The 24,162-nt window shown below is 32.9% G+C and overlaps 1 protein-coding gene across 1 annotated transcript in view; it reads right to left on the bottom strand.

Annotated features, from left to right (window-relative positions):
• The window catches only part of LOC119675443 (very low-density lipoprotein receptor), a 134,769-nt gene that overhangs the window by 32,498 nt on the left and 78,109 nt on the right, over nt 1-24,162 (bottom strand). Inside the window, exons 6-7 of the mRNA XM_038086643.1 lie at nt 7,947-8,211; nt 7,643-7,865 (exon numbers count right to left, since the gene is read on the bottom strand). Of these exons, the coding sequence (XP_037942571.1) occupies nt 7,643-7,865; nt 7,947-8,211 (488 nt within the window). The remainder of the gene's footprint in view (nt 1-7,642; nt 7,866-7,946; nt 8,212-24,162) is intronic.

The following is a 24,162-nucleotide window of genomic DNA, read 5'->3' as shown; positions in this document are numbered from 1 at the left end:
TCAGGTAGAAGCATTTATCCGTGGAAAAATAGAGGTTCCGAGTATATCAATCCGTGAAACACGTATATTATACGAAAAAGAGAACAAAGTTCGTCTAGTTGCGGAAATGGAGACCATATCTATATGGCCATAAATACACTTAAAATGATAATACACTAGCAGAAACCAAGATTTTTGCTGAGAAAGATGTCAGCACAGAAAAACTAGAACAGAAACTAATACTACTGAAATTAAAAAATCATCTTAAAGGCATCAATAGCAATCCCAAAGTTTTCGTGAGAAATGATAGTATTAATATAGCCGGAAAGTGGATGCGCTATAATGCAAACAGGACTCTTATTCTTAAAGGACAACCTGCAATCGGTGAATTGAAATTGAAATCAGCAAATGTGATGATCGTAGGAGATCTAAATGCCCGCATACGCAGCAGCCAAGCGTTAATGGAAAGTATATTAACTAGTGGACATGCAAATACTCCTCGAAGTGCGAATGACAAAACAATAGATCAAAACGGCAAAAAACTCATTGATCAATGTGAGTCTTTTAACTTAACAGTACTTAATAGTAGAACATAAAGCGACACAGAAGACAGCTACACTTATTATAAAGCTCAAGCTGCATCAACCATCGATTACTGCATGATAACTGGCAAATGGCACCACTCTGTAACTGATTTCCTTGTCCAAAATGAATCTTTCTCCGATCACATGCCTCTATGCATCAACATCAACATGCAAAATGTTCAACATGTGGCTGACTTACAACTCTTACCCAAGCTAAGATGGAGAGAAAAACATGCGACAAGATACAGATTGAAACTGGACAGGATCACTGATTAACATGTAAGCGCTGTCGATCAAATACAAACTGATGATCTGCTGCAGTGCATCACCAAAGCGGCTGATTTTATGCAGACACCTACCAGCACAATACGTCACCAACGCAGTTTTAATAGTGAATGTGGAATGTACGCAAAAAATCGATTAAATTCCTAACGCTGATGAAAAAAACATCATCAGATGTCTCCAAAATAAATTATCATGCAGCAAATAAAGCTTTTAAAGAGATATGTAAACGGAAACACCAAGAATACTTTAAGCATCTAGAGGTAGTTGTAAATGAAGTTACAGACAGTAGAGTTTTGGGCTCTAGTCAGAAAACTAAATGGATTCAAGTCATACAAACCTATTAAGGTAGATATTAGTATACTGGCTAGCCATTACAAAGGTTCACTATATGAAGAAGTGTCGGCAGTATAACATAATTTCGCGTTGTCCTACTCGACAGTACAAAAATTGGATCTTGAAATAAGCACAATCGAAGTAATGGCCGCTATAAAGAGAAATAAAGACACGAAAGCACCAGGTGTAGACAGAGTATCGGCAGAATTTTTAAAAAATGCGTCAACGAATTTCGTAAATTATTTGACAGCTGCCTACAATAACATCTTTGAATCAGAGAACGTTTCTGATAGTTTCAAAAAAAAAAAATATTATATTTTCCATATTTAAAAAAGGCGATGTAAGCGACTCATCCAATACAGAGGTATCTCTTTTCATAATGTAATCACAAAAATATTCACCTCTATTCTTCTTACCCGACTAACTAACTGAGTGGAAACATATCATCTACTGAGCGAATATCAGGCAGGTTTTAGAAATCATACTCCACCGTAGACACTATTTTTGTGCTGACATCAATTGCAAAAAAGTTTCTCTAAAGTAAACGCAAATCATATTTGTTTTTAGTAGATTTCAAGGCGGCTTTTGCACCACTAAAGAGCGTCGAAAGGTCTTTCTGAAACTAAGTAATATTGGCACCTCAACGAAAATGTTAAGTGTAATTTAAAGCCTATATATCAAAAACGAAACTGCGGTTTGGGATAGGAAATATCTATCAGAGTCAGTTTGAGTCAAATCGTGGTGTCAAACAAGGTTGTCTTCTAAGTCCACTACTTTTTGCGTTGTATGTAGATGACATATCGAGTATTTTGCCTGGTGGTGTTTGTATAGGTTCATAATTTTTTAAGGTATTTATGTGTGCGGACGACATGGTCTTACTTGCAGAAGATGCCCACACACTCCAGAAGATGATAAACGCACTGCAACAGTATTGTCAAACTTGGAGCCTACAAATCAACTGCGATAAATCGAAAGTAATGATTGTGAAAGACAACAGAGTTAGAAAAGCAAGGACCGATAGTTGGAACTTAAATGGGGTAGAACTAGAGGTAGTAAATGAATTTAAATATTTGGGAGTACTAATGACGTCGAACATGTATTTTGGAAATCACACTCGACAAAAACTTTTCGACTCAAAATTGACACTAAATAGTACCTGGAAACAGCTTTTTAGTAAAAGAAATGTGTGTCATAGCACGAAATATAAAATGTTCGTAGCAACTCTCAGATCGATTATGTGTTACTCAGCTCAAGTTTGGGGTCATCAACATTCCGAAGATGCTGAAAAATTGCTGAGGTTTTATATAAAGAACATTTTTAAACTACCTCAAAATACACCATCCTATGCAATTTATCTCGAATCGGGGCTGCCAATATTATATACATTCACATTACAACTGCATTTTGACTATATGTATAAAGTAATAAAAATGCCAGATCACCGGCTGCCCAAAATCGTCGTAAAACACCTACTCCAATCCAGATCGCAGTTTTTTTGCTTAATGGGATGCACTTGCTGAGGAATACAGCAGTTCCTCTTATCCTACTGAAACAGCTTTGTGGCGCCAATGGCAATCACAAATACTCCAAAATATTGACCTCAGTTCGAGAACCCAATTTGAAAGACAAGCATGCGAAAGCAGTACAAGATATACATATATACATATTATTTCAGCGACAAGTTTGACACCGCGACGATATCATTAACATTCAAGGCAAGGACAGAACTGATAAGGCTGAACTATGTTCCATATATACAAACAACTAATACTTATTGCACCCTATGCAATATGTATGAAAAAGTAGACATCATTCATCTCATGGGACACTGCCCTATCCTGTGTGAAATTAGATGGTTCCACTGGGGCAAAACCATATTAATTCCATCTGAATGCTATGCTTCACTAAATGGCGCAGACTGGCGCAAACTAGTAGCCTTTTTAAGGGAAAGTTTGCAATACTGACGTGAAGTACTGATGGATTGTAGCGAGTGATATCGACGAGTAATTTTTAACGTACCACTTCTCTTATATCATGTACATCTGTTATTAGTATTAATATACTTTTTCTTTTTTTTTTATTATTATTTTTATATTTATTATGTATCTAATTCTCATGTCCTATTTTACGGTTTCCTTAATTTTAAATTTCTTCATCATTATAGCATTATATTAGTTATTATAATCACGTATATATTTGCACTATGTTCGAATCGTATTTAAATCTTAATAAAGACAGACAACTTAATAGTTATTATCTCAAATAATCTAATAAATCTATCTATCTATTTTATGTACTCTTTGTTAGGATCATTGTATTATAAAAGGATATCTGTAATAGCGATAAATTAATAAACTCTTACTTACTTACTTACTTATATATACAATAAAAAAAAAATAATATTTCTTTATATAACTTTATATTATAATATAATAACACATCACTCAATAAATCGTGTGACTATCTAAGAAAAACAAATTTTTTTCTGCCAAAAATCGATTTTACTCATCAATATAATCTCCTTCAAGGGCAATACAATCATTCCAACGCTTCTCTAACTTCTCGATGCCGTGCTTGTAGAAAGATTTGTCTTTTACCTCAAAATTGGCTTCAGTTTCAGCAATTACTTTTTCGTTTGAAATGAATTTCTGGAGGGGGAAACAATTCGAAGTGTAATTCGTGCAATTTTGCCATCGTTTTTGTTGACTTGTGACATGGTGCATTGTCTTGGTGAAACAAAATTTTTTTCTTTACCATATGCGGTCTTTCTGCTTTTAAACGATCCAGTAATGTCGTGTAGAATTTACTATTGATAGTTTTTTCGTCTTTGAGATAGTCAATGAAGATTATAATATGTGCATCCCAAAATATTGAAGCTATAACCTTCCCAGCTGACTGTTGTGCCTTTGGACGTTTCATACGTGGCACACCGGCTGCAGTCCACTCAGATGATGATCGTTTAATTTCCCGAGTGAAGTGATAGATCCATGTTTCATAAATTGTCACATATCGACGCAAAAAATCGGATTTCTTACGTGTAAATATGGCCAAACACTGTTCTGACACATCAACACGTTGTTGTTTTTGATCGACTGTGAGTAAACGCGGCACCCACTTTGAAAAGAGCTTTCTTATGGTCCAATGTTCATGCATAATTGTAAACACACTGCCTTCAGATATCTTTACAGTCTCAGCCATCACACGCAATTTCAATTTACGATCACAAATATAACCAATTTCTGGACTTTTTGATGTTTTCTGTACTAACCACCTTAATTGAGCGACCAGAATTTTCACCATCATCGGTGTCTGTACGACCACGTTTAAATTTAGAAAACCAATAACAAATGGTTCTTTTCGATGGAGCAAAGTCTGGATAACACTTTTGAAGTCATTGCTGAGCTTGTACAGTATTTTTTTTCATCAAGAAGCAATGATAAATTAACACACGAAATTGTTTTGAATCCATTATTCGAAAATAACAACAGTAGCTTCACTTAAATGGCTGTCACTTTTTTTCTGACTAATCGAAATGTCATGAAATTTTACACATTATTATATTACACAAAATGCGAATATTTGTCATCAAAAATTGTTGTATTGTTTTTTAAAGTGTTCTCAAACCTGATTTATACACTTTTGCATGTGTTCAAACCAATTGTCGAAGCACTTTTTCCACTCCGAATGAGACACTTCCAAAACATGGTTTTTGAACGCTTCAATAGCATCTTCTGGCAAAGAAAATCGTTGACCACGCATTTTTTTCTTGGTGTGCGAAAATACGAAAAAGTCATTGGGTGCCAAGTCAGGGCTGTACGGCGGATGATCAATCAATTCGACGTTTTGGCCGGCCAAAAAGACGCTGGTTTGAGCCGATGTGTGAGACCTCGCGTTGTCATGGTGAACAATGATTCATTGTCTTTTGTTCGTTTTTCGAATTTCTTCGAAAACTTCAGGCAAACAAATTGTTGTGTACCACTCAGAAGTGACTGTCCTTCGTTGTTCAAGCGGTACAGTCGCCACATGACTAGTTTTGCCGAAAAAACAGGCGACCATTTTCTTCGAAGTGCTTCTTCCACAAACAACTTTTGATGGATTTGGCTCATCTTCGAAGACCCACACAGTCGATTGTTGTTTTGTTTCGGGCTCATATGCATAGGTCCATGATTCGTCACCTGTGACGATCTTATAAACGTCTTTTGAAGCACCGCGAACGTATTTTTTCAACATTTCTTTGCACCAATCGACACGAGCCTTTTTTTGAGCGATTGCCTAATTGTGCGGGATCCAACGAGAACAAACAGTTTTTACGGCCAGGTGTTCATACAATATCGAATGTATGCTGGTGGGAGAAATGCCCAAGGATGCGTCTATCTCAAGTTATGTCACATGACGATCTTGCATTATCAGTTCACGCACGGCATCAATGTTCTCTGGACGACCTTCACAGAATTCGTTGTTGAACGACCGTCGGCCACGATTGAATTCATTAAATACAAAGATTTAAGTTCATCAATGTACTCTTGTCGTGATAATCTACGTCGAAAGTTGTGAAAAATTATCGCGCGAATATGTTCACGTGTTAATTCTATTTTTTGGCCAAGATGAATTTTTCAAGTCTCTGTAAATAAAACAATTCACAATTAAATGGCAACACGTTCTGAATGATGTTATGCTAAAAAATGCCAAACTTTCCAATGGAAATGTCAGATTGCAGCTGGTAACACTTAGCGTTGCCTAGACCAGAAATATATATAGCAGCCCTTGTATTATTATTATAGTTAGGAGATGTGGCACTCCGACAGTCGGGTCTATTATGCCCCCTTCTGGGCTTGGAGTAGGTCTTTAATCCCTGTTGCGTCAATAAGAAGTAGTATAGAACCTACTTTTACAGAGTAAATTTTATACATAGTCTTTTGAAGGTTGGTACTTTATAAATGCCATATGGATTTGACAATGACAGCGCCATCTGTGTATCAGTCATACGACTTATTGAGTGATGTGTTAAAAACATACGTCATGTAATGTACCAACGATTATAGTTAGACAAATAAGTATTTGTAATTTAATTGTTATGAAATTAGTTGTTTTTTAATTATTTAATAGATACATAAATAATTCAATATTATTAAATGTTTTTATTAATATTGCAATAATATAAATAAATAAAATAAAGGAGGAATTCTACAACACAAAAACATTTAAAAATTAAATACAATATATGTATATATAAATTTTAACCTGTTCTCGATTTGCGCATGTGTATAAAAACACATTCAATAATCGAGATATATATTTAGATATACATATATGTAGAAAGTTATATAGAATTCCTGTACATATTTATATTTATAAATATATTGTACTGTCGTTTAATTGTTTCTGTTATTTTATATGTTATATATTACTATTATGTTATATTATAATACTTAAACAAAATAGTTATAAGACTATAAAATAAATAATTAAGATGACATAGATTGACCGAAATATTGGACAAATATATGTCCTATATTTCCGCATGATATTCAGTAAACATAATAAAATTTATATTTAAGTAATCGTAATTTTTTTTGATAAAAATTAAATGGACATAATAGCACACACAAAAACATTAATTTAAAACAATTTTTGAGTTACTGAAATTGCGACATAACCAACGCTGTGTGAGCCGGTGCGTTATCGTGGTGTAAAATCCATGAGTTTTCCTTCCATAAATCTGGCCTTTTTTTGCGAATGGCCTCATGCAAACGACGCATAACATCCAAATAATACTCCTTATTGACCGTTTGACCGTCCGGAAGAAATTCATAGTGCACAACACCACAAATATCGAAGAAAACAGTCAACATAACCTTGATTTTGGACCGACTTTGGCGTTCTCTTTTCGGTTTCGGCTCACCTTCGAAGCACCATTCGGTCGATTGTTGTTTGGTGGGCATGTCAAATTCATAGACCTATGTCTCATCACCAGTTATGATGAAACAAAAACTAATCGTACGATATGCGTTAAACTTTGACAGAATGTGTATAATAGTGTTGCCAGCGTAAAAATAAAAAAAATTTACCAATTGGATAAGCGTGGGTATTCAAAAAATTAAAATTCTCATTCTTTTTTGATCACAAGATATATCATTAAGTAGAATACTCAATTTTATACTTTTTAATTATATTTTTTCCATTTAAAAATTATAGTTTTACTGAATTTCATTTATTACTTTATGTTATTATTTTTTAATTTTCTTTTTGAGACACCCTATGCTCATAGTGCCGACACTTACTATTGGCAGAACTAATAATCAAATTTTCAATAATCTGAGAATCTCCAAAATAGTAGATTCTCTTAGTTTTTTTTTTGAATGCAAATTTTTGTTGTAATAATCTACTAAGCAACTGATCTGTTGCCTGAATACCCCTAATATATTATATTGAGAATGAATGATTAAATTTGTTAAATTTACCCCATAGCACATTCACATCTGAATCCAATGGGCTGATCAATGCATTTCTGTGCACAACCTGCATTATTTATAGCACATTCATTTATAGAGCATTTATTGGCAGGTTCATCTTCACCATCAGGACAATCTTTTATTTTATCGCATACTTTTGACACTGGTATGCATTGAGCACCACCACAATCGAATTCTGTAGTAACGTTGCAAGTTGTCGATTTATTAATTTCTATTGGAAAATGTATACAAACAGTTTTTATTTTACTCTTAGTTTTATAAAATTAAATACAGTTAACAATCATTAACCCACCACAATTTATTTCATCGCTATTGTCTGCACAATCAGCTACTCCATTACAGATCATATGCCCGGGTATGCAAGCGCGAGATGTGCACTGAAATTGATCCGCACGACATGTAATATTTTTACAATTACTTTCAATCTCATCATCGCCATTTGGACAATCTTCTTCACCATCGCATACCCAATTGTGATTAATGCAAGTAATGTGATCCTTGCAACGATACTCTGATGTTAAGCAAGGTGTAATAGTTTGTGTACCATTTGAACATTCCTAAATGAAGTTATTATAAAAAGAATCAGTTGATATATTTAAACCAAATTAAAATTTGTATAATATAAATTAATTTTTCTAATTTCGATTTTATGTTATATTATAATTATTATTTCTATAAAGGATAGCCTAGTTTTAAGCCAAACCTGCTGAGCGAGGAACATTTATATTGAAATAAATCAATGTTTTCAAATAGGATTGGTTTCTAAAAACCAAAATACGCTGTAATATAAAAAGAAATCGTGTCATTTTGTAGTTCGTACATCTGTCACCTTGTAGAAAACCATTTCTTGCAGAAGTTAGTCGAGCAATTAGGTAAAAAGTTAAAAATGTTATGTTTTTTGCAAATTGATAAAGATTAAATAGTTTTTTACTAGCCTTTTTGTCAATTTTAATAAAAAAATAAAGTTCATTTGTCTCATACATTGACTGGAAATATTAGCGCTGTTAGTAACTTATCGTCGATTATAGGAGAGGTGTAAGAATGCCTACTTGTGTATAATTCCCGTTTGTGTTAGAGAATTTGTGGAAATTGATAAATCTTAAGATAACGCGTTTGACAAAACTAAAACTGAAAATAGCAGTTAACAGCTGTATGTTAAGCTGTAATGTATATGCGTTAGTTATATTGGCAATGCATACAATTAATATAATAATAAGTGGTTCTATATTTAAGTGCGCAGTATATATAAAAATACACTAATTGTTTCCAAGCGCATTGCATTGTTTACAAACAAATGCATAATTCCACATAAGGAATTTGACACCACACATATCGGCGGCACTTTGCCTTTGAGTTAACAATATGCTTGACAGGCATTGACCGCATATACAACAACATCAACAGTAAGCGTACCCGATACAAGTGGAATCGAAGGCGCTTACCATACTTAGCAATAAATTATTAAATAGTAAAGTACTTACGCTGCGCCGTTTTGTACTTAAATAAAAATGCATATAAAATATTAAAATAAATAATACCAAAATATATATATAAATATAAAATATTTAGTATATGAGAAAGTACATACGCTGCGTCGTTATGTACCTAGGTTAAGTCGAAAGTAATGATTCAAATAAAAATTAGAACTAGAAATTCACTCATAAGAAGCGCACCAAGTTCTCAACTAAAAATCTTCTTTTTATTTTTGAAGTAAAAATCTATATTTAAAGAAGGAACGCCAAATAATATCGGCGATTTAATATCCTTCAAAATTTAACGTTTTTACAAAGCTCTTGACAAAAAGTAGATAAGCCTTCATATTAGAAATAAGAATAAAATTTCTGCACTTTATTTAGAATTCCAGCAAATAAATATTTTATTATCACTGAAGCTATTTTTTCGATAATTTAGCAATTTAGTTGCTAAAAAAAGTGTTTACAAGTCAACGCGTGGATTGAATTCTCTTTTGAGTTCAGCCATTATAATCATAAAGTAAAATTATTTAGAAAAAAGAATTTGCACTGATTTTAAATTGAAATACCCTGAAGTGTCATATTAATACATAAAATAATTACAATAAATTGACAATTAACTGACAGTGAGTTCAAATAAGTGTATGCGTTACTTGATTAAACATCAGAAATAAATTAAATAAAAATAAAAATATATAATAAAACGTATGGAATGTAATGATAACCCCCTCCTCGTGGCGCATATTCGTAACACTAACTGACTTCTTAGCTATGTACTCAAACTTTATTTATGTTAGTACGATAATTCGTCATTTATGACATTTTCTTAATTCCTGTTTATGTTTTCATAGCCTTGGGCTAACGGAATTGGTATTCTCTTACCTAGCTTTGTCAGGGTTGAAAATGAGCAGAAATTGCTTTCAAATTGAGTGAGGACTAAAATCTAAAATAAATACTTAAACAATACTTAATACTCAACCAATCAATTCACCCTTAAATCGTAAATTAGTTTGAAATACAAAAATTTTGGACACTCCGCGCTTCCTACTATAACACCAACAGAAGCTGCCTGTTAGCTTTATCCGCTTCCTAATTTTAATGTAGCCAGTAGCAGGCAGATATCTTCGCATTTCCTCCTTTCGTCATGTGTTATGAGCCTTAGCAATAATTCGCGTCATATGGTGCACAAAGATGTTTTCAGTCTAAAAAAGATAAAAAAAACCGTGGAGATCTCCTTCTGCTGTCTGCTATCACTTAAATCCAGAAACGAGTGTATACAGAATAAGAGATCTGATTACCGAATCCTCAAAAAACAAAAATGTCCCTACTTTCTCCAACTCCAACCAACTAAACTTAAGCTACAATGCCGTAAATATCGAAGTTGTTAATTATTTAAAAATATTAGGTATAGTGTTTGACAACAAACTTAACTTTAAGCAACAATGTCTAGAATTAAGAAAAAACCTAGCTGCCAGGTTAAACATTATGAAATACCTTTCATCTAAACATTTTTTTATTCATGCATCAACTTTGATTAATATCACTAAATCACTTATACTCTCTAAATTAGATTACGCTCTACCACTCTTTGGATGGTGTGCAAACAGCAATATTAGACAGTTGAATGCACCCTATCATGCTGCCGTTCGAAGGAGTATTGCTGCGTTCCCCACAACTCCAATCATAAACTTATTGACAGAAGCTGGGCTACCTACAATATCAAATCGAGTTAAGTCAACAACTTATAAACTTGTTCCTAAACTACTGTGCAGCAACAACGCTATTTTACATAAAGACGTTGTAAATGTATTTCATCAAAAGCAAACAAATAGAGTTAAGTCGACAATTGTGCGGTGTATTGAATATGCTAAATTCATCGACCTCGACATTAAACCTCATCGTATGATACAAAATCATGAGCCCCCTTGGTTTCTTAATCCAACATCTTTTGTAATCGACCTGCAAACCTATGGAAAAAGTAACACAACCATCAAAATGTATAGACAACTGTTTGCAGAATTTTCTGATTCGTATATAAAAAACAATTGGACTCTATTGTACACAGACGGTTCAAAAACTGAAAATCATGTCACATTTGCTATAATACAACAGAATGGCTCCGTAATCACTACTGGATTAGTTGCACCCCATTGTTCCATCTTTACTGCAGAGGCTCTGGCTAAAAAACTGGCTACTGACCACGCAACATGCAACAAAGGCAAATTTCTGATATGTACCGACAGCAAATCTACAATTGAAGCTGTAAAAAATATCAATAATAACACCAATCTTATTTGTGCTATCAGAAACAACTGCATACGTTTTTTAAACAAAATTAAAATTATGTGGGTTCCTGGACACGCAGGAATTAAAGGAAACGAACTAGCAGATCAAGCTGCCTCTGTCGCCATTCGCTCTCTCTTATTCTTATTCCAGACATCCGAAAGAAAAGACGTTTTAAATTTTATAAACAAACATATGGAAGACGAATGGGCTATGGAATGGTCAGTGTACAACCATCGCTACAAGTCGATCAATACCAGTGGTTTAAAAGCTATGTACCCACAATCATGCACTCGTCAACACTGTAAGATTTTTATCCGATTGCGTATGGGACATTCAAAGCTTTTTCATGAACATCTTTTGAGTGGCGATCAGCCATCAAACTGTCCATTTTGTAATAGCACACCATCCATAGATCATATACTTAACGATTGTCCTTCTTTTAATTCTATTCCTAGTAATATCTTTCCCAATATCTCACCAACTAGCGTTTTAAAAACAATTAATGTTAAAAACATACTTTTGATGTATAAATATATTAAAGCCTGCAATCTAGTAAATAAAATTTAATTTATAATATCCGAGCTGAAGGCCCTGGCAGCTAGCGCTCGTTTTTCTGATCTTAGTTATAAGATTTTATATTTTGTAATTAATTATAATAAATAAATAAATAAATAAATAAAAGAATGGCTTAACAAAAAACTGCTCCTACCCACACCAATAAACGTCAACGTTTGAAAGAGCAAGTTTCGTTGCACGACTTGTTTAAATGCCCTAAACTGGATGGTAAAAAACCTTCTTGATATTTTTGCGACGTTACCAACGACTCTTTACCAACGTATCTGATTATCATCAGATACCTTTGGAACAGTATGAAACTTACTCGACAAGTTTCTGGCGTGAAGTCTCACTTTCTTGGTTATAATTTGAAGCCCGGATGGTTTGTCATTAACTGTCTGGACCACGAAACCTGGTCTAAGAAGACAATAACAGCCTTGAAGCCGTGCGAAAGTGCCCAACTGAAGATAGTGTACGAGATAGAAGTGCCAAAGTCCAAAATCTATTTCGAGTACTTTCTAGGCTGAGCTTATTGGGCAAAGAATCGAATTTTAGGACAAGTTGAGTGCCAAAATTCGAGCATGCATGTCGCGAGTGCTTAACAGGCTCCATAAGGGCGATTTTCTCGGGATAGCGATGCCTTGGTCTCCATTTTGGTTGAAATTATTGAAAAGCTGGGCAGTAAGGTTTTTTATGAACTTGGTAGTGCCTTGCTGAAACCGAGACAAAAGGGAAGCAGGGCTAAGATTGTTGTTGATGTTAAGCTACCATCAACATCCGCGGTGGGTCGTGCTCAGGCCAGAAGTCGGAAACGAGCCTCACTTCCGGGAGACCACCATTAAAGAGAGGACAAGAGCAAAATCTGTGCCCAAAGCCACAAACATTCTGCTCCTTCTGGTCATCTCAAGGAGTGGGGAAATAAACACCTATGGAATATCTGCGCTATACAAAGGGCGGCAAGGTCCAGAAGGGCCAAACTGGAAAGTAATACCCAGATTCTTGCGTCACGACCGCATTTTTTTCATTTTTCAAGTTGCATTGTGCCGTTGTCAATTGGCTACTTTACATTGAAAAACAAAAGCCTGCAAACGTTATATATTGAGCGCGCGAAGCTTTTAATATATAAAATCATGCAACAGGAACTACTTGAAGATTGGTCGACATTGAAAATGTGGAGAATAGTAGAAAAGAACAGTCCCTTATATAGATTACAAGTATATATGGATAACAATGGGCTCATGAGAGTGAAAAACAGACCGAGTAACTTTCCGGATGAGTGTAAACCTCAAATTGACTTTTTTTCTTACCATCAAAACATAAAATATCGTACCTCATATGTGCGAACTATCATGAACGATTTTATTATATTCAACATGAAACTGCTTGAAATGAGGTCAGACAATTGTATTTCATGCCAAAATCAAGACCATTATTTAAATCGTTGCGACGAAACTGCAACGTAAGCAAAATTTCATCAGTAATGGCTCAAGCGTATTTCAACTTCTATTTACTCATGTAGGTATAGACTATTTTGGCCCGATGATGTTTATGGAGGATCGCAAAGCTTTGAAGACATGGGGTGTTATAATAACTTGTTTGACTATTAAATGAGTTAAAGAACATTGATTCATCGATGAAGATCGCTAAAACATAGGTAAGCGCTAATGGTTCGAATTCATTTTGTAATGCTAAAAGAATCGAAATGTGCCTGCTACAATCTGAAATGTTTGCCAATCAATTTTGGCGACGATGGCTGCGTGAAATATTTCCAACATTAACGATCGCTTGTCTGACGTTCAAATCAGCGCCCTGCCGTAAAACTAACCATTCTGAATATCGGCAAAGTTGATGCAAACGACAATGGGGTCGCATGCGGGGAAGAGAATGTTACCGAATATTTGGTAGTTAATTGAAAACCTTCGTGTGGAAATAATGACAAACAGCTGATATTTGACATAACAATTTGGAAACTTTAAAACCATTTAATGAATTTCTGGCAACAAAATAGCTCCCCATCAACCAAATCTAAATTAAAAGAAGCCGTAAATCGACTAAAGAGCGCTTTTGGAAGAGACAAAGAAAACAAACAATACGAATATTTAAGAAGCTGTCCCCAAACACGGCTAACAAAGGCTCACTTTAAAAGGCTCATCAAACTATAAAAACACCTGTTGAAGCAGTGCCTCCGTTAAGAAACTCCAGCGGTGAATGGGCTCGCAGCGACGAAGAAAAAGCTAATGTATTTACTAATCATCTGAGTCAAATTTTTCAACCAAATTCCTCCAATAATTTGAATTTACCAGCTCAACATATTAACAATAATATTATCAACTTACAAATCTCCGCAAATGATGTCAAGGTAACCATCAAAGAAAAACTTGTCTGCAAAAAAGCACTTGGACACAATTCTATAACTCCAATCATGTTAAAAAATCTGCCCTTCATAGCAATCTCATTCATTACAAAGATTTTTAACGCCATAATAAAATTTGGACATATTCCGACGGAATGGAAAAAAGCGTTAATTATAATGGTTCAAAAGCCCGGAAAGGATTCAACACTAGCCGCATCATATAGACCTATAAGTTTGCTGCCTTGTCTGTCAAAATTATTTGAGAAAGTGTTTCTTGCAAAAATTATGCCTTTCCTCCAAGATAGAGACTTGATCCCAAACCATCAATTTGGATTTCGTCAAAAACATGGTACTATCGAGCAAGTGAACAGAATAACTAATGAAATAAGAAGTGCTTTTGAAAATCGAGAATATTGCTCTTGTGTCTTTTTAGATGTTGCACAAGCGTTTGACAAAGTATGGCATGAGGGCCTGATACACAAAATACGACAAGTACTCTCGCAAAATTCACACGCAGTACTTCAATCATACTTGATAGGCAGATCTTTTAATGTAAAGTACAATATGCACACAACTAATGACTTTCCAATAAGTGCAGGAGTTCCACAAGGCAGCGTTCTTGGTCCATTCTTGTACCTCACCTTTACTTCAGATATCCCTACAAATACCAATTTAGTAATATCAACATTTGCTGACGATACCGCTATTTTGTGCCGACATAAGAATGCTGCAATCGCTTCCAGTCAACTGCAAAATCATTTGTACTCCATTGAAAGCTGGTTATCACTATGGCGAATTAAAGTCAATGAGCAAAAATGTCGTCATATAATTTCTCTTTTAACAGATCCTCATCACCAACTATCACTCTCAATGGAATAGTAGTTCCGCAAACAGAAACAGTGACGTTCCTTGATATTCACCTTGACAAACGCTTAACTTGACGGAGGCATATAGAAACAAAAAGGACTCAAATGAAGCTCAAAGCTTTAAGACTTCGCTGGCTAATCGGTCATCAGTCTCCTTTATGTTTGGAGTACAAAGTCTTGTTATACAACCAAGTCATTAAGCCAATCTGGATGTATGGCTTACAGCTATATGGCAATGCCTATTCGTCAAATGTAGAAATCCTGCAAAGAGCTCAAGCAAAGATTTTAAGAATGATAACTGGTGCACCCTGGTATCAGAAATGAAAACAAACATTTCGATTTAAGAGTTCCGATGGTTAAAGTCGAATTCGAGAGAATAAGGCAGAAACATATTTCAAATCTTGAAAACCATGTGAATCCGCTGGCTAGACCTCCTGCTAATATGACTACTTCCTCTGGAGTAAAACGGAACGATAGACCCGCCATCTTACTTTCCTAATTTTCATCCTGATTAATTCAACTTATACACTGTGATATCTGGTAAATAAACCCTGGCTACTTATTCAGAGGCCCTTTGAAATAATTTACAAATCATTATAGTATGTTTATATAAAATAATTTGTAATGTAATGTTATTAGTCTTTAAGATTCTAAAACTTATTGTTAGGCTTTAATTTAAAGCGATTCAATAAAGGTATATTGTTAAATAAAAAAAAAATTAGAGCGGATGTCCTTTTTGGAGGCTTTGGGTCGGGGTCATGCATGTTGGGTGTTACGTGCACTGCACCTGCGGTTATAACAGTCGTAAGATCATATAACGCTAAGTCTATATCTGTTTCATTTCTGAGCTTGGATTTTAAGTTTACGTGACTGCTAGTGTATTTTCGGAATTTAATCCAGTTAGTTTGTTTGGAGGTAAGCTTAAATGATTTTCCGTAGCAGAATGGTTTATTTGAAACAGTTATCAGGACAATTCGCAATTAGTGATCTGAAGACAATTCGTAACAAGTTTGAAAATTTATAAAGTTTCGGTCTATGCCTCTGAAAACACCAAAATCAATTAGATCAGAAATTTTACATGAGTCTGGAGGTCAATATGCGGGTTGACCTGAAGAGGTACAATCAAGTTTCAATTGGTGATTTGATAGCGCTAAGTAGAGGTTTTTGCCTTTAGGATAAATAAGCCGTGAGCCCCAGAGAGTGTGTTTAGCATTATAATCGCCTGCAGCTATAAACATTTTGCCAAGTGTTTTAAAAAATTCAATAAATTGCGTGAGAGTTACATTAAACCTGGGTGGGCAGTAAACTGACGATATCACTATATCTTCGTTCCAACATTTAAGACAAATCGACGTGGCTTGCAAATAATTCTTAGCGAATTCTTCAATTGCGTAGTGTTTTAGACGATTTTTGATTAAAACTGCTGTACCTCCCAGCAGTGATAAAATTTATATTCAGGTGTAGCATGTATACACTTTATATATATATAATTATATATATGCATATTAATGTGCATATAAAATATCATTAAATGGTTAACGTACAGTGTTGTGAATGTGCCTATGCAGCACATTCCCATCATTGACTTTAGCCATATGCAAGCAGCCAGACTGCTGCAATATGAAACCTCACTTATGTGAGATAATAAAATGTATACATGCTCCTCTGCTGTGTTAGTATTTGCCGGCGTAGGTGGTTTTAAGATAAATTAAGACAACAATTTCAATAAAGAATTATACCTGAACATAAGCGGTCGCATTTTCTTTTGAATGATTTGTAATGTTATTATATGGCGATCCTGCCAGGAGGTATTTGTAGCAACTGCTTTAGTCCGTAAAATGTTCGAAAAAATTTTTTTTTTAAACGGTAAATTTTGTATAAAATAATTAAAAGAAATAACAAAATATGCAATTAAATGCATTGAGCTAATTAAAGCATATATGAATACTGAAAAAAGTTAAAGTGAATTTTCTAAAATCTCCGTAAATATACAATACTGAAAAATACTGAATACTGAAAAATAAAAGTTAATGTGAATTTTGCAAAATCTCCGTAAATATACAATACTGAAAAATACTGAATACTGAAAAATAAAAGTTAAAATGAATTTTGCAAAATCTCCGTAAATATACAAAACCAACATGAAACTAACAATGTTTACTTTAAAAATCTTTATACAAAATAAATTATTAAAAGTAAAGTAATAATATTGATAATAATAATATAGTAATAATATTGATAATGATATTATAGTAAGAAGTGTTTAACTTACATATACAATTATTTTGGAAATATTAATTAATGATAATAAAATAAAAAAAAAAAAGCGTGCCGAAATCTGACAGAAAGGACTTAACATATTCAACCGATGGTCAACTTTCTCAACTAACATACATAAATTTGTTCAACAAACGTGAGTACCTCAAACGCAAAGGAATTAAGAATTTTGCAATTTAAGAAAACGAAAATGTTAAATTTACTTTTGATTAATTTAATTAAATGATTTTATTTTGTGAATGTTAAACTGTTTAAAAATAATATATAATAATAAATACGTTCTATTTTATACATTACTTTAAAAATTTGATAATTTAAGATAACGAAGATTCAATAACTTTTATAAAATATCTGATTAACCAATAATGCTAAATTTACTTTTGATTTATTTAATTAAATGATTTTATTTTGTAAATACTGTTCAAAAATAATAAAAACGTTCTATTTTATACATTACTTTGAAAATTTAATAATTTAAGATAACGAAGATGTTATATTTTATATAACCAACTGAGTAATATATTTATGTATATATGTAAGTAAAACGATATGTCTTTTACTTATGACAGCCTGACTTCGACTGACTCTCTATTTATTCAATATGTATTACAACTAATAATTACAGAGTTGTAATTATACTACTTAATTATACAACATCTTCCTTTTTATAACTTAGACTAATAATCTTAACCTAGGTCCATGGACTTATTTAGAAATTATTAACTTTAATTATACAATCCAAAATCTTATATTCTAAATTTTTAAAATGATATTATTATTAAAATATAAATGTATATTCTTAATATATAGGAAATTTTAAACTATTCGCAAAATATAAATTACAATAAATTTTATGTGGTTTTATAAGTTAACCTTTCAGGAGGAATTATTTTTCTTCCACTTTTTGATCTCTGAATATTTTCATTTGTTTTGAGATCACCTAAATTGTTATTTTGTTTTACAACTTCTTCAGTCTCTGTTTCTATGACTTGTTCTTTTTCTTTTGTACAAATTTCTTGAGATGTTTCAGTTATTTCAATATTTGGTATTTTTAAAATATGTTGCCTATTTCTTCTATACTCTACTCCACTTAAATCTTCAACTAAAAATGATCTAGGCTGTTTACAACTTTCTACTATTCTTCCTGGAATCAATACTGACATAGGATTTTTTTTAAAATATACTTTTTCTCCTACCTCTATAGGCTTTAGAGTTTTTGAGGCTGTAATATTATTTTGTGACGAATTTTGATTTGTTTTTGAATAAGTATTATCTTCTTTTACTTTGTGGGGCAATTTAGACTTTAAATTATTAGACAATGATGGTAATTTCGTTCTGAGTTTTTTAGCCATTAAAAGTTCAGCTGGACTAGCAAAATTACTTTTAGGGGACGCACGATACTGAAGCAAAGCTGTATAGTAATCCGCTCCCGTTTCTAGACATTTATTAAGTAACTTCTTAATAGTTTGTACTAATCTTTCAGCAAGACCATTTGACCTTGGTAAATATGGATTCGACGTGATATGATCAATATCCCAGTCAACACAAAAATTATTGAAATCGAGAGAATTAAATGGCGGGCCATTGTCTGATATTAAGTACATTGGTATTCCATGACGTGAAAATATGCTCTTCAATTTTGTAACAACTGCTAAATTTGAAGACCCCGAGTTTAACCATTCAATCTCAATATATGTGGAAAATGAATGTACTACTAGCAGGTAAGTTCTTTTGTTAAATTCGAAAAGGTCTATACCTACTTTGAACCAAGGAATTGAAACTATTTCATGATTTAGCAAGTCTTCTTTGGGATTAGAGTTCCTGAATTTTATATAAATTTCACAACTAGATACTAAATTATAAATATCATTCTTAATATTTGGCCAAAAAATTGATTCTCTTGGCAAACTTTGACATCTTTGAATCCCTAAGTGACCCTCGTGTAATCGAGATAACATTTTTGTTCTATAATTTTTTGGAATAATTACTCTATCATTTTTTGTAAAAGTCCTTCAATTTCATGAATACTATCTTTGATACTATAATACGGGCTAATATCTAAGTCACACAATTTCTTTGATGCGGGCCAGCCTTCTTTCAAACATTTTAAAAGTTTTTGACATTTCTCATCGTTTTTTACGAACTGTTTTAAAACTTCAATATCATCTCTCGGTAAAGCAATTTGAGAAGCTATTGAATGACAATGAAGGTTTATATCTTTATCAATATCTGTAAATGATTCAGACTTTAAAGGTGCGCGAGATAATGCATCAGCGACATATAAATGTTTTCCTGGTTTATAAATTACTGTTAAATCATATGTCAGTAATCTAAGCATAAATCTTTGCAGTCTTGAAGGTATTTGATGTAGAGGTTTATTAAAGAGTGATACTAATGGTTTATGGTCGGTTTCTAAAATAATATTGTGACCGTACACATATTGATGAAATCGAGTGCAACCAAAAAGAATAGCAAATAATTCCTTTTCTATTTGCGCATAATTTATCTGGCACTTCGTTAAAGACGTAGATGCATAAGCAATTGGATTTCTTTCATGCATAATTACAGCCCCCATAGCTACCTTTGATGCGTCTGCTGACAGAGTCAACTGTTTAGTAACATCAAAATATGTTAAAACTGGAGCTTTTGTGATTTTTTTTTTAAATTATTAAATGCTTCCTCTTGAGCTTTACCCCAGTCCCAAATAACATCTTTTTAATAAATTTCTAAGATGAAAGTTTTTTGTTGACAAATTCTGAATAAATGAACCTAAATAATTAATCATACCTAGAAAACGTTGGAGAACTTCGCTATTAGCGGGTGTAGAAAATCCCGTAATTGCTCTTATTTTATCAGTGTCTGGTTTAATACCATCTTCATTGAAAATATGTCCAATGAATTTTATATTAGTTTGAAAAAGTTTTGATTTACTTTTGTTGAAACGAAGACCTACTTCTGTTGCTCTCTTCAAGACCTTATACAAAATATCATTATGCTCTTTTATTGATTTCGCATAAATAAGGAAATCATCTAAATAAATTATAACTCCTTTAATATCACCAAAAAGACGAACCATTTCTCCATGGAATATTTCTGGTGCTGCGTTGATACCAAATGGTAGATGTAAAAATCTAAATCGACCAAAAGGAGTGTTGAAAGTACACAACTTTGAAGAATTTTCATCCAGGGGCACCATCCAGAATCCTGAACTTGCGTCCAGAAAACTGAAAACTTTTAAACCAGCCATCTGCGACCTACACTCATCTAAATTAGGAAATGAAAATCTTGGCCTCACAATAGCTTTATTTAAATTACGAGGATCTAAGCATAAACGGATATTGCCATTTTACTTAGTAACTATTACTATTGAACTGACCCACTCAGTTGGTTCAGTAACTTCAGTTATAACTTCTAATTCCTTCATTCTTTGTAACTCTTTTTTAAGTGGTTCAAATAGACTAAAGGGCACTCTACGTTGTACATCAACAACTGGTGTACTATTGTCTCTGATTTCCAATTTACACTTATTTTTGAGCTGACCAAGACCATTGAACACGTCTGAATATTTACAAAAAATGTCTAATTCGTTACAATTGTTTAATTCTACTTTATTATTACAACTTACTGCGTTTACTATTTTAATTAGATTTAACTTAACTGCTAAGTCCAGACCCAGAACATTATTACACTGCATATTGACCACATGAAAAATAGCCTTTTGTCTAATATTGTTAAATAACAAATCCACATGAACTTTTCTTATTATAGGTAATTTTTCACCACTAAAAGTTCTAATATTATTAAAATTTTTTTCTAATTTAATATTATTAAGTGTATTAAAAGTAAATACCGACAATAAGTTTGTTTCCGCTCCAGAAGCTACCTGGCAGTTCACTTTTACGCCTTCTATATTGACATCAACATTCCATGATTTATTTTGTGCAAAAAACTTGTTTAAGTTTTTGCTTATTGTTCCAACAAATAAATCGTAATCAATTAATTTTGTTTCTTCAGACACGTTTTTTATATATCGGCTTTTACGGTACTGTTGTTGTTGTTGCTGCTGCTGCACTGATGAACGACTAAAGACATTTTTGCGTAGTGATTTGGCTTTTTACATATATGGCAAATCACTCCATCGGCCGGACATTTGAATTTATGTAATTGGCCACAATTTTTATACTCTTTTTTACTATGTTTTTGTTGTACCGAAACGGGTCTTGCAATCCGTTGTTTTTTTAGCCCTGTAACCACGTTTTCTTTTACTGTTTTCAGTATTGTTGTTGCATTTTGTCGTGCAATTTCAATATTTTTTGCTATTTCCAACGCTTTACCCCATTTAATATCACCTTCACTCAAAAGACGTTCTTTGATATGTTTAAAGTTGAGGGATAAGCCACAAATAAATATATCTCTAACCAAATGTTCACGCAGATCTTTAAACTCACATGTAGTACTCAAGTTTTGTAGCGCTGTTGCGTATTCGCTTATAGTTTCTTCTGAGTTCTGTTGGCGCGTAAAGAATTTGTACCGTTCTATAGCCACGTTAGCTTTTGGAATAAAGTATTCACTGAACTTTTTTAACACACTTTCTAATTTTACTTCTTCTATATCCATGTTAAATGAATTAAAAATGTCAATACAATCTGCCCCCAAGTGGTGCAGTAAAAGTACAACTTTGCGACGTTCTTGTTGTTCTTCAAAATTTGTTGCAAGCATAAAAATATGGAACTGCTTGCTCCAACTTTTCCATTCTTGAGCCAGATTAGTTGACCTTATATTTAACGGCGGTAGCGTCGTAGCAAAAATTTGACTATTATCACTCATTTTATTATGTTTAATTTCTTTTTCTATTTCTTTTTCATCAACTGACACCATGTTATATTTTATATAACCAATTGAGTAATATATTTATGTATATAAGTAAAACGATATGTCTTTTACTTATGACAGCCTGACTTCGACTGACTCTCTATTTATTCAATATGTATTACAACTAATAATTACAGAGTTGTAATTATACTACTTAATTATACAACAGAAGATACAATAATTTTTATAAAATATCTGATTAACCGAAAAAGTTAAACTTACTTTTGATTTATTTAATTAATTTTATATCGTATTTTGTAAATACTATGTTCATATATTTTTCTACAATATTTAAAAAAAAATATATATCAATAATTACAATTACATATAATTATATATTTATATAATTACATTTATAATTACAATTTTATATGTATATACCTCTATGTTTTCTTAAAGTGTATGTCCATGTTAGCATTTCCTTTAGATAGCAAAATAAGATAGCAAAATAAAATATGTGCGGTCCCAAAGCTAAATTTGACAGGCCACAAGCCAATGTCGTGAATAAACTAGAAATATTAGATAACAAGGGGGACATTACATGGTATCTTATAGACATAATATTAATACTATTTTCACAAATGGCAATAAAATTATACCAATTACACAAAAACGCACTAAAAAAAATACACGAGAGCAATATCAGTTGCACAAAATTTAGACAGTGTATAATATTTGTGCACACTTCCACAAAATCCAATTTTCTATTTTTCCAAATCAACTGCCTTTCAATCAATTTTTTTTTTCAATCAATATTTTTTTTTCGATCAATTGCCTATAATCATCATCACCTACTCGTAGATGGAATGGCAACAGATCATAATTAAAATCAGTGCCCATAAAGAAGTTTTTGACAAGTCGTATAAAAGCCTAAATATCAATAGACACACGACATCAGAAACTATCAAAAAGCACATAAACATTCTCCTTCATAGTTTGGAGAATATACGAGTAATACTAAACGTAAATTACTCGCGGCTTACTTTAGAACATAAAAAACAAGCCGAAAGTTTTTGAATAAATAACAGAGAGAAAATTTTAAAAGCTCTGAAAAAAAGGCATAGAAATAAAATTGCCTGATACAATACATGAGAAAATCTCATATAATTACACGTTAATAAAACCAGAAAACATTGACACTAACAAAATGCCACAAATATCAATAGAATTCTTGGGAATCGCATCTAAAATGTATCAGATTTTGATGGTACTCCCGAAAATTTGGTAAGTTTTGTAGCATCACTAGAACTTCTTAGCAGTGTCAATGATGGCAATGACGTAGTTGCAATCAACCAAATAAAGACAAAACTAAAAGGAGCAGCAATAAATCTGATCACAGGATCAGAAACGACGATACCACAAGTAATAGAATCTCTAAAGAAGAAAGTTAAATGCGAATCCGTTGATGTCATCACTGCAAAGTTGATGAATATTCGTCAAAATTCCAAACCAGCGAATACATATGCCAAGGAAGTCGAAGAGCTTACAAAAAAGCTACAGTGTGCATATATTTCGGATGGACTTACACCGACGCTAGCTGAATCTTATTCAACTAAGGCAGCTGTTAAGGCGATAATAAAAAATACTAGTAACGATAGAGTTCGACTAGTAATAGAATCGGAAACTTTCAACAACATGAGTGAGGTGGTAGCAAAATTCGTAAACTCCTGCACGGAATCAAATAGTCAACCATTCACAATACTACATTTCGGAAGTAGACGCGGACAATTTAATGGACGCGGACAATCCTATAGACGTGGACAACCAAATGGACGCGTACAATTTCGAACACGCGGGCAATATAGGAACAGCTACAATAGTAATAGA

This window comes from Teleopsis dalmanni, chromosome 2 (assembly GCF_002237135.1).
Source record: "Teleopsis dalmanni isolate 2A chromosome 2, ASM223713v2, whole genome shotgun sequence".
Classification (NCBI taxonomy): Eukaryota; Metazoa; Arthropoda; class Insecta; order Diptera; family Diopsidae; genus Teleopsis; species Teleopsis dalmanni.
This window is presented reverse-complemented; position numbering and strand designations above follow the sequence as displayed.